The sequence below is a fragment of the Sus scrofa genome, chromosome 6 (genome assembly GCF_054392235.1).
Source record: "Sus scrofa isolate SSC_HxYL_T2T_F1_AM1 chromosome 6, Sscrofa_HxYL_maternal_Yorkshire_Landrace_v2.0, whole genome shotgun sequence".
NCBI lineage: Eukaryota > Metazoa > Chordata > Mammalia > Artiodactyla > Suidae > Sus > Sus scrofa.
Genome location: NC_139388.1, coordinates 110,051,808 through 110,064,744, shown reverse-complemented (window position 1 = coordinate 110,064,744; position 12,937 = coordinate 110,051,808). Strand labels below are relative to the sequence as shown.

The following is a 12,937-nucleotide window of genomic DNA, read 5'->3' as shown; positions in this document are numbered from 1 at the left end:
TTTAAACCTTTCTATAAGCTTGAAAGTATTTCAAAGAAAAACAAGGAGTTCCCACTGTGGCTCAGTACAGCCCTAAAAAGCAAAAAACAAACAAAAAACCCTCTAACATGGAGTTCCCGTCGTGGCGCAGTGGTTAACGAACCCAACTAGGAACCATGAGGTTGCAGGTTCCGTCCCTGCCCTTGCTCAGTGGGTTAAGGATCCGGCGTTGCCGTGAGCTGTGGTGTAGGTTGCAGATGCGGCTCGGAGCCCGCGTTGCTGTGGCTCTGGCATAGGCCGGAGGCTACAGCTCTGATTCGACCCCTAGCCTGGGAACCTCCATATGCCGCGGGAGCAGCCCTAGAAATGGCAAAAAGACAAAAAAAAAAAAAAAAAAAAAAAAACCCTCTAACAAACAAAACAAAAGGCAAAGAAAACAATGAGGAGGCATGACTTAGTCTCTTCACTTACAGATAGAGAACATCTTTTTCTCTTCTGTCTCTGGCAGGGAGGACATTATTGTGTTTGTCCATTTATCTGCCCTTTCTAATATTCACTAAGAGGCATTCCCATTGTGGCTCAGCAACAACGAACCCAACTAGTATCCACAAGGACGTGGGTTTGATCCCTGTCCTCGCTCAGTGGGTTAAGGATCCAGTGTTGCTGTGAGCTGTGGTGCAGGTTGCAGATGCAGCTCAGATTTTGCACTTGCTGAGGTTGTGGTATAGGCTGTCAGCTGCAGCTCCAATTTGACCCCTAGCTTGGGAACTGCCATATGCTGCACCTGTGGCCCTAAAAAAAAAAAAAAAAAAAGAACAAATATTTACTAAGAGACTATAAGAGGCACAGAAGATGCAAGGACAAAGAGGATCTTGATCTAGTACAAAAGTATAATGTATAGATCTAGAAACTATATGCAAACAAATATTATACAGTAGTTGTTATAAAAGTTACTGTAAAAGGGATTTCCTGTCCTGGCTCATTGGTAACGAACCTGACATCCATGAAGACTCAGGTTCAATACCTGGCCCTGCTTAGTCGGTTAAGGAGCCTGTTTTGCTGTGAGCTGTGGTGTAGGTTACAGACAAGGCTCAGATCTGGCATTGCTGTGGCTGTGGTGTAGGCTGGCAGCTGTAGCTCTGATTCGACCCCTAGGCTGGGAACTTCCATATGCCACAGTTGTGTCCCCAGCCCCTAAAAAAAGACCAAAATAAAAGTTACTATAAAAACTACAGTGGAGACACAATGGATCTGGTTAATTCTACAGAGAAGTTAGAAAAGACGTCACAGAGGAGATGCATCTTGAGGAAGAATGGGGGCAGAAAAGGATCTCCAGGAAGAGAGAGTAACAAGCATAGAAACAAGTATTCAGGAACCAGGACAGTATGTTCAAGGCACTGTCCCTCCTGTGCAAGAACACAGGCACAACAAGGATGGGAACTGGTAAGAATGAGGCTACAGAAGGAGCCAAAACACAGAAAGCAATGCATACATGGACTTTATCTTTTTCATACAAGGTTTCTGTTCGTTTGTTTTGCTTTGGTCATTTATGATGAAAGAGCAACCATTTCAATTTGAAGAATGAAATTGGGCTTACCAATTTAAGTTTTCCTGTAATAGTCTAGGGAAGAGAGACTATTTTGTTAAATCTAGCAACAGCAGCAGGGGAACAATGAGAAGAGGAACACTTCTAGATATTTAATATGGGATAAATAGCCATCAGTGGACTATTATTACACAAGCAGGTGGGGAGGTGGAACCTGCTGGGTCTCATGGCCAGAGTTCATTTCTAACAAGTTTCCAGGTGATGCTAAGGCTGCTGCCAGAGACTCTTGCACACGTCACAAAGGACAAGGATATTCACTGCAACACTGCCTGCGACAGTGACAAACTAAAAGCAACCAAAATATTCATTTGGAAAGGAATGAGTAAAATAATGGAATACTCATACCGAATTTCATTCAACAGTTACAAGTACCCAAATGAGATCTTCCCTTATCCACATGAATACATCTCAAGCACATAACACTTTTTTCTTCTTTTTGGCTTCCTTGTCGCATACAGAGTTCCTGGTGCAAGGATCAGATACGAGCTGCAGCTGTGACCTACACCAAAGCTACAGCAATGCCAGATCCTTAACCCACTATGCCAGGCTAGGGATCAAAACTGCATCCCAGCACTCCAGAGGCACTGTTGACTGTCGCACCACAGCTGGAACCCCTCTAGCACATAATGTTGAATGAAAATACAGCTAGTTATTTCCCTAAATTAAAAATATACATAAGTTTCTGTTGTGGCTCAACAGAAATGAATCTGACTAGTATCCATGAGGATGTGGGTTCAATCCCTCTGTGGGACAAGGATCCAGCATTGCCGTGAGCTGTGGTGTAGGCTGCAGACATGGCTCAGATGTGGCATTGCTGTGGCTGTGGTGTAGGTGAGCAGCTACAGCTCCAATTCAACCCCTAGCCTGGGAAACTCCATATGCTGCAGATAGGTAAACACACGTGAATAAGAGTACATCAACATGAAAAACGGAGATGGGAAAGTTAATAAGCATCAACTTCAAAACTGAGATTACCTCTGAATGGAATGGGCTAAAGGAGGGGTAAGAACAACCATCCAATTAAGTCTTTTTGCCTTTTCTAGGGCCGAACCCATGGCATATGGAGGTTCCCAGGCTAGGGGTTTAATCAGAGCTATAGCCACTGGCCTACGCCAGAGTCACAGCAACGCGGGATCCGAGCCATATCTGTGACCTACACCACAGCTCACAGCAACACCGGATCCCTAACCAACTGAGCCAGGTCAGGGATCAAACCCGCAACCTCATGGTACCCAGTCGGATTTATTAACCACTGTGCCAAGACGGGAACTCCAGGGATTCAATTAGGTCTTTAACGTGCTGTTTCCTCGGTAGAAAGATCTGAAGCAAATATGGCAAAATGTAAACATTAATTAAATTTGGATGGTAGGGACATGGGTGTCATGGTATTCTTAGTATGTTTGAAATAGTCCGTAATTTAAAATAATAAAATATTAAAATGACTGGTTAGGAAGTAAAGACAAGGAATACTGCCTGTTCTTTAGGAAGGAAGCAGAAGCAGATGTTGGGACTTAAAGGAGGGTTTTCTTTTTAAATGAAAGGGAGGATCCAGAATGCAGTGAAAGAACTGTCCTCAAACAGAGAAAGAGCTGCTCCTTTTTCTTAGCCTGTAAGACAGACAATGTCATATAAATACTCTGCATGACATGTGGAATATACAGCAAGAAGCAAGGGATATAATTCGTTTTGGGATTTACAATCTAGATAAGGTGCCATGATCAGTCCACTAAGTAGAACATCATTCAGTGTAATGGTAATTGCTAAAATAGTGTAAAAGCTGCAGAGCACAGAAATCCAGAATTGGAATGTGTCTTTTTTTTTTTTTTTAAAGCAGCTGTGTCTCTACTATGTGGAAGTTCTCAGGCCAGGTATCAAACCCGAGCCACAACAGTGACAATACTAAGTTCTTAACCGCTAGGCCACCAAGGAACTCTGGAATGTGTGTCATTTTGACAATTCTTTCTCCCTGATCTTCGACCAATTACAAAAAAATCCCCTTCCCTTAAATATTTCTTATATCCATGCATCAGAGCAGTATGGATATCAGTGGTGCTTAACTTTTTTTTTTTTTTTTGGTCCTGAGTTATTTTAAAAAACTGATGAAAACTATGGATACTCCTTCTAGAAAACACATGTAAGCATGCAAATATTGACAATTTGTTTACAGTCAGCTGTTATTTACTTTTATAGCTGTTTATAGTCATTAGGTTAGGTCTTCTCTCTCCAAATTCAATGAGTTTGGATGGATTATGGAGGGCCAAGGGCTAAGTACGTGAAGAGCAAGATGGGGAATTACAGAGCTCAAAACTAGAAGGGACACGTGTGATCTTGTATTCTAAGGAGTTCCTGGTGTGGCACAAAAGGTTGAGGATCCAGCGCTGCTACAGCTGTGGCACAGGTCACAGCTGCAGCTCAGATTCGATCCCTGGCTCAGGAACTTCCATAAGCTGCAGGTGTGGTGGAAGAAAACAACAACAAAACCCCAAATTCCTATGTAGAAATAATCCTAACCCAGCAATCTGAAAACACAGACTTCCACCATGTTCCCCAATTAAATACTTCCTGAACTCAACATACAAAGCTTTAGCTCATGGTCCCTTTAGGGACCTTTAGGGACCAAGAGCTTTATCTCCATTATATTCTTATGTCATCAAGACTTTGATTTACACTTCTTCCTTGTCCCTTTCCCCCTTCTAGTTCATCTAATACAGTCTGAGATGGGATATTTGGCAGCTGTTTGAAGTAGAGATTTCTTGCCAAAAGTGCCATTTGCTTTGGGGGTTCTAGGTAATGTTTTGGCTATCAATTAGTAGGGCTATGTCAATTCTTAATTTTTGATTTTTCTGTTTCTTTTGGGGGGAAATATTTTCTCATAGTAAATGTGTAGCTTGTAGTTGGTCCTGCCACCACTAGATGGAACTACATCACTGGCCAAGATGGACTCCTGGAGAGGGGTGACACCCGCAGTGGCTTACCTAAGGATGACTCGTTAAGAGTAAAAAGAGTAGATGAGGAGTTCCCCTTGTGGCGCAGTGGAAACCAATCTGACTAGTATCCATGAGGATGCAAGTTCTATCCCTGGTCTCTATCAGTGGGTTAAGGATCCAGCGTTGCCGTGAGCTGTGGTGTAGGTCACAGATGCATGTCGGATCTGGCATTGCTGTGGCTGTGGTATAGGCCGGCAGTTGTAGCTCTGATTGGATGCCCAGGGACCCCCAGCCTGGGAACCTCCATGGTGCGGCCCAGAAAAAAAAGAGTAGATGAAACTCAAGAGGGTAAAAAGTAGTCTGGTCAGCAAGCATACTTGGTGACTTACTCATTCCTCTTCTAATGCATCATTAGAAAAGGGAAAAAGATGGAAGAGCAACAACCTTCCCTCTCCTTTTCTTGCCCTAACCAACTCTCCCTGAAGATGCCACACCTTGGGATCTAGAAGAACAGAGAAATCCCGGTTGACGGTAGTAGAAAAAAGAAGTTCCTAGAAGTCCTGAGTGGGATTATTATTAAAATGCATTAAATTGACATAAAATTAATTTCCTTAACTTCGCTTGTTTTCTTTGCTTTAGTACTGAAGATACAAGTATCTTTCAAATTGCATTATTTTAATTCAATTAGTGCAAATAGTTTTTTGTTTTTTGGCTGCTCCTGTGGAATATGAAAGTTCCTGGGCCAGGGATCGAATCTGAGCCACAGCTGTGACCTACACCACAGCTGCAGCAATACCAGGTCCTTAGCCCATTGCACTACAGTGGTTCACTCTACCTTCCCAGCTATTCTACTGTCTTTAGTCAAATGGAATGAAGGACTATTTATTTACAAAATAAATTCAGTGCTTTATTCTCCTTTCCAACTCTGTACTATCCTTTAGAATAACTAGAGCTAATCATTAACTATTCCCTTAAACAAAATGTCAGATTTTCTCTCTTCAGATGTCTACATAAAAATCTTAAAATAGAAACTACTACACATAAAAATATGTATGTATAAAAAGAGACGAAGACTTAAAATGTATTAACATGAACACCCCAAGAAATACTAATACACACGTACCTTTTGACATAAACTCAGTGACAATGTAAATTGGCTCTTCAGAAACAACAGCATATAGTGGAACAAGTTTATCATGTCTTAACTTTTTCATTATCTGAGCCTCTTGAAGAAAAGCTTCTGGCATCATTGTACCTGGTTTTAGTGTTTTGATTGCTACTTTTGTGGTTCCATTCCATGTTCCTAGAGAAACAATACACATTTCACTATTTTAATCTATATTTTAAGAGATTTACAACACACTTGAATGAAGAGCAGTCACTCTAAATATTTCAACAATCTTACCATGAATTGTGGCATTTTAATCTATGGCTAAACAAGGTCGAAAAACAAAAGTTGAGGCTCCTTACCCATCCATACTTCACCAAAACATCCTTGTCCTAGTTTAACCTCTAGTCGCAAAGATTCTCGAGGGATTTCCCAAGCGTCTTTTGCTAGACCTTGAGTCTGGGGTTTCACAGTTGGACACACAGTTGTTAACTTATGGCATAAACCATCAGCATGTTCTAGATAAATGAATAAACCACACTGTAAAATGACTTAAAAAAATTAATGTACATATAGTTGTACCAGTGTTTCTTAAAATTTTTAGCTTAAATTATAGGGAATAAAAACAATGTTTTTTCAATTTTATTACAAAAGCACAAACACAAAAAAGGAGTTGCATAGAAGAAGCAAAACTAGAAGTGCGACATTTTGTTAAATACATTTTTAAAGTTATTATTTACTGAATACTTAATACATCCCAGCCATTGAGCTAATTTAGCACTTTACAAAGATCTCATGTAAATAAAGGAGTTTTAGAAAACTTAAGCAACTTTCTCAAGATCACCCAGTAACTTGATGGGAGATGAGTTTCAAATCCTAGATTTGGCTGTTCCAAAGTTTTGCTTTTGACTACTGTACTTTATTTGTCACCAGAGAATACTACCATTAATTGTTATTCTTAATAACCACTAGTCTAAGCAGGACACTGAAAATCAAGGAGAAACTTCTTTATTTAGAGGACTGATTTATTTTAATTTAATTTTATTTTATTCTATTTTATTATTATTGCTTTTTAGGGCCCCACCTTTGGCATATGGAAGTTCCCAGGCTAGGGGTTGAATCAGAGCTTTAGCTGCCAGCCTACACCAGAGCCACAGCAACACAGGATCAGAGCTACGTCTGCGACCAATACCCCAACCTCATAGCAATGCTGGATCCTTAACCCACTGACCGAGGCCAGGGATCAAACTCACATCCTCATGAATCCTAGCTGGATTTGTTAACCGATGAGCCATGAACGGAACCCCAGCACTGATTTTTAAATAAAGGAGATAGGAAACCCCCAATTCATAATGGCTTAACTTTGGATCCTGCTTATACAATCTTTCTTTTGTAAATATGATTGTTCTCTTCCATTCTCAACAAGTAACCACACACACATCAACATTCTAACAAGTGTAACTACCACTGATGCCACTGCTTGGTAACATGTTTTATCAATGTCAAAACTGGTGGTTGACTTGATAGACTCATTTGCTGCTAGCTGTCATTGAAGGAGAAATTGTCATGGAAATTTCCCTGCCCCTAGTATTAATCATTTAAAGACTTTCAGAGGCATTCGTGTGTCAAATTGGTGATTAAAATTTTTGAGACAGAAGACTCTACTGAATACCTTTCAAAGGTCCTTGAAAGATTGATGAATGTCTATAGTTGCTATACATTAACTTTCCATGAAAAGAAAAAAATGCATCTTCAGATCAAATTTCATTGGATTTATATTTTACGAAGTCTTTTATGGTCCAGCCCATGATATGGAAGTAACCCAACAGGATAGGTGAAACAGCTTTTGTTTTGTTTTTGGCTGTACCTGTGGCACAGGAAAGTTCCTGGGCTAGGGATCGAACCCATGCCACAGAATTGAGTTGAGTTACTGAAGTGACAATGCCAGACCCTTAACCTGCTGAGCCATATGGGCACTTGAAACAGCTTTTTAAGTGTTCAGTTTCACCTACTTAATAAGAGTCCCTAAATAAAATTTTTCCTTTTTTATTTACTGTCACATCTATTTGGTATTAGGTTGTTATGAAATGGAACGCCAATGTAAACACTATGCCTATGAGATGTAAGGACACAAATGATGGTAGTCTGACTTAGCATACCATCCAGGAACTAAACTCAGGTAACAATAAGTATTATTGTTCCTCATTTTAATCGAGAGTACCTTGGGAACAGACTCTGTGTAGCATGTTAAACTTTTAGCCACATTGGAGACATGGATTCTGTACTCATCAAACTGAACATGAGGGAACAATTTTCATCTCTGAAAAACCCACACACCTGTATAGTGTTTTACCAACTTCTGCAGCGTATCAAACTGCGCTCTGGTTGTGATATAGTATCCACCGTTGTCAAGTTTTCTGATTTTGTAGTGTTTCACATTGTCACCCCTCACCTCATCCCAATCACGAATAGAGAGGGAATAAGCACCTGGAGGGGAAAATGAACACTTTTACTCTATCCTTCTCAGAACACTGCCCAAGAAAAATGTTATATTAATAACAATATTCATACCTTTAGTAGTTTCACTCTCTCTTACTAAGAAAATACCTCTTTGATTCCCAGGATTCAGAAGTAATCTCTCAGCATCTTTTCTCCCCATTTTGCCAAAATACCATCTGGGGGAAAAAATGAGCAGTGTTCTGATTTAGAAAGGTATACGCATCATAAAAATTAAACCTAGATATTATTAAGAATAGAGTGGGACAGGGAGGATGACAAACAGCTATAAACATGACTTTAACATACAGTAAGACAGAATGAAAGACCTTTAGCTCTTAAGCCTATTACAAGTATTACTGTCAGAATATACTGTCAGAACACTTTCATGTTTTTACTACTCAATGTTTCTTTTAAATGCCACCCAGCAGTGACAGGAACAGTTAAGTGCAGAAGGAAAGGCAACAGTGACAGAAATACTAAGACTATAGTAGGAAGAATCAAAGTGGTTCTTTGGCAACAGTGTGATCATCTGTATTCAGTGAGATGCAAATAAACCTATCCAAATTTTTAGGGACTCTAAATTGGTGGGGTTTGATTTAATAGTTTTGTGAATAAAAATGATGATTTTTGCTGTAGAGGAGCCACAGAACAGTGGAGAAGAAAGACAAAAGGCCAAAATGAAAGTAACAAGTGCCAAGACAGAACAGACTTACACAAACAAATTACACATCACTAATAAAAGCAAACAAATACTGACAGAGCATCTACTATATTCAAGGCTTTGTGACATGAAAGTAAAGTGGTAATTTATGGCTGCCAAATAAACCTGCCTTGATATAAAAGTACAGGCATACTCAATTTATTGTGTTTTACTTTATTGTGCTATGAAGATGCTATCTTTTTTAAAATTAAAGGTTTGTGACAACTCTGCGTGGAATAAGTCAGTCATTTTTCCAATAGTCTTTGATAATAACTTTGTGTCTCTGTGTCACATTTTGCTAATAAGTCTGCATTATTTCTAACTTTTTTGTTATTATTATATTTGTTGTGGTGATCTATGATCTTGGCTGTTACCACTATAATTGTTCTGGGCATCATAAACTGTGCCTGTATAAGACAGCAAACTTAGTAAATGTTGCGTGTGACTAGTTTTCCCCATCTCTCTCCTGGTTCCTTGTGCCTCTCGATTCCCTAAGACACCCAAAACTGAAATTAGGCCAATAAATAACCCTGCAATGATCTCAGAGTGTTCAAGGGAAGTTGATCAATGCAGCAAACCTTTTCGTTGTTTTAAGAAATTACCACAGCCACCCCAATCTTCAGCAACCACCACCTTGATGAGTTAGCAGCTATCAACATGAAGGCAAGACCCTTCACCAAGCAAAAGGATTATGGCTTGCTGAAGGCTGTTTAGATGAGGGTTAGCCTTTTTCAGCAATAAAGTATTTTTAACTAAGGTATATTCATTGTTATGTTAGACATATGCTATTGCACACTTAACAGACTACAGTATACTATCAACATAACTTTTACACGCACTGGGAAAACTCACTTTACTGCAATATTTGCTTTATTGTGATTGTCTAGAACCAAATCCACAATGTCTTTGAGGTATGCCTGTAATGTGTCACTGAAGGTAAACTTTAACTTTTTAAAAGTTACAAGAATGGTACATAAAACTCACGTATACCCTCCAGCCAGGTTTCCTGTTAACATTTTGCTTTGTCATATTCTCTCTTCCCTGCTGTATATGTGTTTGTGTGGGTGTGATCTTCTTCTGAACTGAATGATAGTTGCAAACATGTTGAAATCACCACCCCTAAATACTTCAGTGTGTACCTCTTAAAGGACAAGAATACTCTGCTATATAAGCATGGAACAAGCACCTAAGTCAAGAAATTAACATCAATATATCAACTGAAATTTTTTTTTTTGGCCACACCTGTGGCAGAGGGAAGTTCCTGGGCCAGGGACTGAACCCGAGCCACAGCAGTAATAAAGCCACAGCAGCGAAAACTCAAGAGTCCTTAACCGCTAGGCCACCACGGAACTTTGAGGATAAATTTTTGAAGTGAGAGAATATAAAAAAGGTTAATGAAAATTTTTGAAAGTGAAAAAATAAAAAAGAGGGACGAGGCACAATGCAGTACTATGAATACAGATTTGCTTATGATCCTACTGTAAGCAAACACTATGGTATTAATTATTAACTTTCAAGTAACATCTTCTATTAATATGATACATTAGCTGTATTAAGACTGGTATGTAACTGTGTGTGTGTAAAGTTGTGGCTAAGGAGAATGTGCATTAAAGTATTTTAAAAGTCAAAATAATGAATAAAATATGAAGTAATGCCATACTCTTCTGCCTGAATGGAATCTGCAGGGGCTACATAATTGCTAGGGATATAGCCACTCTTTCCTGTAGCGATTGATCTTGCTTCCCACCAGTCTCCTTCCCTGCAACACATAAAACAACAATTACCACAAGGCAGACTGCTGCTCAAGACATGATCTATGGCAGTGTTGTCTTTATCTGAAACAGAAAAGAGTATTACTTCCATTTTTAACTTATGCATTGATCTGATCAAGAAATAAACTCAAAGAATAATGTTAAAAATACTTAATATTTAAAATATTTTTAAAAATTAAAAAATGTTATATGGATTAAGGGAATAAGGTTAAGCAAAATCACAAGTGCACATTTCTGTTCCAAACGAAAAACAAAAAAACCAAAGAAAAAAACCCTTTCAAAAACAAAAACAACTCCACGTTAATTTTAGTTATAAATCTCTCTCTCTCTTTTTTTTTCTATGGCCACACTCATGGCATATGGAAGTTCCCAGGAGAGGGACTGAATCCAAGCCTCAGCTGTGACCTACACACAATGCCAGATTCTTTAACCCACTATGCTGGGCCAGGGATCAAACCCATGCTCCTGCAGCAACCTGAGCCACTGCGGTCACATTCTTAACCCACTATGCCATGGCGGGAACTCCTATAAGATCCCTTTTTTAATCTAACCCTTCAACCTGATTATTATACTGAATAAACTATACTGAATAAAACAACTTGGGGAAGTAGAACTTTCAAATTCATTTTGATTAATTCTGGGAGTTCCTATTGTGGCTCAGAGGGTTAAGATCTCAACTAGTATCCATGAGGATGCAGTTTGATCCCTGACCTTGCTCAGTGGGTTAAGGATTCGGCATTGCCATGAAGCTGTTGTGTATTTGAAGATTCGAATTGGATTCAGTTTTGCTGTGGCTGTGGTGTAGGCCGGTAGCTGTAGCTCTGATTGGATCCCTAGCTGGGGAACTTCCATACGCTGTGGGTGCAGCCCTAGAAAGCAAAAAAATAAAAAATAAAAATAAAATATAAATTGTCTACACTGAAATTTTATAAATGCCCGAGTTGAATTTGCTTTCTAAAAAATGAAATGGAAAAAGAATATAAATAAAAAATGAAATGGAAAATCCTTTGGTAATTCAAGTGCTTACAAACTCTTACATTTGACTTGCAGCTGCCTAGTATACATTAAGTACTTTCAGATATGCAAAACTCTGATCCTGCTAACTTTTCACTGATCCATTTAAACATTTAGTGAATACCTGTTGAGTGACAGAATTTACAACAGGGTATGATGGAAACAGGTAAAAAGTCCTTACCCTCTAGTAAGTTAGCCTAGAGCAGGATTTCTCAACTACTGACACTTTGGGCTGGATAATTCTTTCTTGTTTAGGGCCACCCTGTGCACTATAGAATGTTGAGCAATATCCCTGGCCTCTATCCACCAGATGAAAATTGTAGCACACTGACTGTAACAAGCAAAAATGTCTCCAGACATTGCCAAATATTCTCTGGGTGATTTTGCCCCGGGTCCAAAAGAATGATAGACATGTGATAAATTATAATTCAAAACTATGATGGTGGCTATAATTGAGGTCTGCAGAGGTTGCTATGTGAACAGGTAAGAAACACCCAATCCAGCAGGAGGTGGGAGGGAACTGGGCCAGGCAGGGAAGGTAGAATATCAAAAACGCTTCGTTGAGAAAGGACATGGGATGACTACGGTCGGCCAGATAAAGGAAGAAAAATGGAAAGAAGTCACATTCTAGAAAAAAGAAATCATGTGTGTGAAGGCATGAATGAGGAACGTATTCAGAATCTCAAGTAATTCAGCATGGCTGGGCAGTGAAGTGAGAAAGGGAAGAAGCTCAATGAATGATGCCTACTCTTACTGCTGTCTATCTTGACAGCAGCTGGTAGCTATTAAAGGGCTTTAAAGCAGAGAGACATAATCACATAATCATATTTCATGTCCTTGAACAATAACTGGTAGCAAATGAGAACAAGGATGGAAGGAAACATGACTGGACACAAAGAGACCATAAATATCTATTTTGAGAAGTTACAAAGTGGTTGCTATGACTGCTAATGAAATTATGGAATCTATTTTCCATAACAAGCACTGAATTTTCTATGGTGGGCCACTAAATGACAAAACGTCTGAGAGTCATATAAGGAAAGAGCAACTTAACATGGCCAGTTTGGGACTACAAGGGTTCCTAAGCATTTTTCCTTTGTTTTTTTAAGAGAAGGAGATTAAGTTTTGTTTTGTTTTTTCGTGGGTTTTTTCGCTTTTTAGGGCCGCACCTGCAGTTGATGGAAGTTTCCAGGTTACGGGTTGAATCGGAGACACAGCTGCCAGCCTACACCACAACCACAGCAACTCGGGATCTGAGCTGCATCTGTGACCTACACCATGGCTCGTGGCAACACCAGATCACAGACCCACTGAGCAAGGCCTGCATCCTCA

The 12,937-nt window shown here is 39.4% G+C and overlaps 1 protein-coding gene across 5 annotated transcripts in view; it reads right to left on the bottom strand.

Annotated features, from left to right (window-relative positions):
• Positions 1-12,937, bottom strand: part of YES1 (YES proto-oncogene 1, Src family tyrosine kinase) — a 94,877-nt gene that overhangs the window by 14,492 nt on the left and 67,448 nt on the right. For 4 of the 5 annotated variants that reach the window (XM_021096153.2, XM_084959031.1, XM_021096152.2 and 1 more), the window contains 5 exons: positions 10,480-10,578; positions 8,192-8,295; positions 7,958-8,107; positions 5,983-6,138; positions 5,636-5,815 (listed from right to left, as the gene is read on the bottom strand). In XM_021096153.2, coding sequence (XP_020951812.1) covers positions 5,636-5,815; positions 5,983-6,138; positions 7,958-8,107; positions 8,192-8,295; positions 10,480-10,578 — 689 coding nt within the window. Of the gene's footprint in view, positions 1-3,269; positions 3,991-5,294; positions 5,816-5,982; positions 6,139-7,957; positions 8,108-8,191; positions 8,296-10,479; positions 10,579-12,937 lie in introns of those variants that run through there. The other variant, XR_014805140.1, reaches the window with a different exon arrangement.